General features: G+C 38.5%; 1 protein-coding gene across 1 annotated transcript in view; it reads left to right on the top strand.

Moving 5' to 3' along the window:
* Positions 1 to 2,879, top strand: part of COPS4 (COP9 signalosome subunit 4) — a 48,001-nt gene that overhangs the window by 34,125 nt on the left and 10,997 nt on the right. Inside the window, exons 8-9 of the mRNA XM_003790038.3 lie at positions 740 to 855; positions 2,689 to 2,773. Coding sequence (XP_003790086.1) covers positions 740 to 855; positions 2,689 to 2,773 — 201 coding nt within the window. The remainder of the gene's footprint in view (positions 1 to 739; positions 856 to 2,688; positions 2,774 to 2,879) is intronic.

The raw sequence follows: 2,879 nt of genomic DNA, 5'->3' as shown, positions 1-2,879 counted from the left end.
TATCTGGGACTACAAGAGCCCACCACAACACCTGGCTGTTTTTTTAGAAATGGGGTCTCTCTCTGACTCAGGCTGTTCTTGAACCTGTGAGCTCAGGCAATCCACCCACCTCAGCCTCCCAAGTGCTGGGATTATAGATGTGAGCCACCACAAGCCTTCAGTTTTGTTTTAGAGACAGGATCTTGCTCAGTTGCCCAAGCTGGAGTTTAGTGGCATAGTCATAGGTCATTGCTGCCTCAAGCTTCTAGGTTCATGTGATCCTCCTGCCTTTAGCCTCCCAAGTAGCTGGGACTAGACACATGCCACCATGCCCAGCTAATTTTTTTAAAAAATTTTTTATGGAGATGTGGTCTTGCTGTGTTTTCTAGTACTTAAAACATTTTGATCAGAAAAATAAAGATGATTTTAATTATTACATGTCTAGAAATTCTCAGGAAAAAATGTATCTTTTTAGAGCAGTGGTTCTCAACCTTCCTAATGCCACGACCCTTTAATACAGTTCCTCATGTTGTGGTGACGTACAACCATAAAATTATTTTTGTTGCTACTTCATAACTGTAACTGTGCTACTGTTGTGAATCGTAATGTAAATATCTGGTATGCAGGATGGTCTTAGGTGACCTCTGTGAAAGGGTTGTTCGACTCTCAAAGGGGTCATGACCCACAGGTTGTGAGAACCGCTGTTAGAGTGTAAAACTAGTTTCATACTTAACAACTGTCTTATTTATGTTTACTTAAGGTTCCAGCATCCTGGACAGAGCTGTTATTGAACACAATTTGTTGTCTGCAAGCAAATTATATAATAATATTACCTTTGAAGAACTTGGAGCTCTTTTAGAGATCCCGGCAGCTAAGGTATTTTCTTGATTCCAATGCATAGAAAGGAAGTAAGGAGACAAAACTAGTGAAGTGAGGAAGAGAAATATGTAATTGATGAATGTTAGCAGCTGCCACAAAAATTACACGTAAAAGCCTCATTTAAATGGAAATAAACTTTTGTAATGGAATTGTTCTAGTGTTTTGGGCTTTTTAAGTTATGTTTTGTGATAAAGTAAACTAGAATGAAAATCTTCAAGTTTCAGGTTATGACACCCATTTTGTGAAAATATCTTTGTTTAGTGTCTGTTTAAATCCACTTCATAGTGGTTTCTGATTGCTGACTAAGATTTTTTTTTTTTTTTTGAGACAGAGTCTCATTATGCCACCCTTGGTAGAGTCTTGTGGCGTCACAGCTCACAGCAACCTCCAACTCTTGGGCTTAAGCGATTCTCTTGCCTCAGCCTCCCAAGTAGCTGGGACTACAGGTGCCCGCCACATGCCTGGCTATTTTTTTTGTTGTGGTTGTCATTGCTGTTTGGTAGGCTGAGGCTGGGTTTGAACCCGCCTGCCTCCGTATATGTGGCTGGCGTGCTAACCACTGACCTATGGGTGCCCGGTCGTAATTTAAGATTTTGACACTTGCTTTACTTCTTTTTTTCTGCCCTAGATTAACTCAAAGGGTAAAGTTAAATATTTCATCTCTTTGAGAGAATGACTTTGGTAATGGTTCAGTAATTCTTTGAGTTACTTGACTTACCTTAAGTTGACTGACTTACTATGGAATTTAATTTCATTCTTAGTCTTGGGGTTGGTTACTTATGTATAAATTTCCATAAATTACCAATAATATATAGAGAAGACAGCATTTCAGATTATCATTTACAAAACATTCTCTTAATTTTAAATAATGTTAAAAGTAAGCAATCAACCTTACTTTTACCAAACTTGCAAACCTTAAAGCCATCCCTTTTATCTGGCAGTGAAGTTTTAGTTTAGAATTTTTTTACAGTTCCTTCCTTTACTTGTACACATTCAAGAACAATTTGGGAACCAAGGTTTCAGTTACCATCAAAAGATGCTTTCCTGACTGGGCATGGTGGCTCCCATCTGTAGTCCTCACATTCTGGGAGGCTGAGGCCAGGAGAATTACTTGAGGTCAGGAGTTCAAAATTAGCAAACAAGAGTGAGACCCTGTCTCTAGAAAAATAGAAAAATTAGCCAGGTATGGTGATATGTACCTTTCATCCCAGCTACTCAAAAAAAAAAAGAAAAAAAAATTCCTCTTGGCTTTGAAGTATGATCTCTTGCTCAGACTAAGGAAAGCAAATATCCTTTTGTTGTTCATTTCATTTTTCTTTTGAAACAGAGCCTTGGGCGGCACCCCTAGCTCAGTGGGTAGGGCGCTGGTCACAAACACTGAGGCTGGTGGGGTCGAACCCAGCCTGGGCCAGTGAAAACAACAATGACAACTGCAACAAAAAATAGCCAGGTGTTGTGGCAGGCAAGCACCTGTAGTCCCAGTTACTTGGGAGGCTGAGGCAAGAGAATCGCTTAATCCCAAGAGTTTGCTATGAGCTGTGAGCTGTGATACTATGGTACTCTACTGAGGGCGACATAGTGAGACTTTATCTCAAAAAAATTTTTTTTCACAAGGAAAATAGATGCCAATTGACTTAAAATAATGGGTTGTGCCCAGAAATAATTGGGGAAATATCTAGATTTACAAGATTTGTTCTAGTGAATGGTAGATGAACACACATGTAAAGTTTTGTGATATGTATTTAAGCCAAAAGCTTTCACTTATCTTTATGTGAATGACTGTTAGATAATAATTAAAGTTTCTGAGAGTTTTTGTTTGTTTTTTTGTAGGCAGAAAAGATAGCATCTCAAATGATAACAGAAGGACGTATGAATGGATTTATTGACCAGATTGATGGAATAGTTCATTTTGAAAGTAAGAGGTTTTTTGCATTTCTGTCGTAATGAAATGGCAGTGAGCTGCTATATATTTATGATTAAAACATGCTGAACAAAAAAAAAAAAAAGAAAGGCTCAGCGCC

This window comes from Otolemur garnettii, unplaced genomic scaffold (genome assembly GCF_000181295.1).
Source record: "Otolemur garnettii isolate 467f Iridium unplaced genomic scaffold, OtoGar3 scaffold00039, whole genome shotgun sequence".
NCBI lineage: Eukaryota > Metazoa > Chordata > Mammalia > Primates > Galagidae > Otolemur > Otolemur garnettii.
Note: the sequence above shows the minus strand (reverse complement) of the source record. Positions and strands in the feature narration are given on the sequence as shown.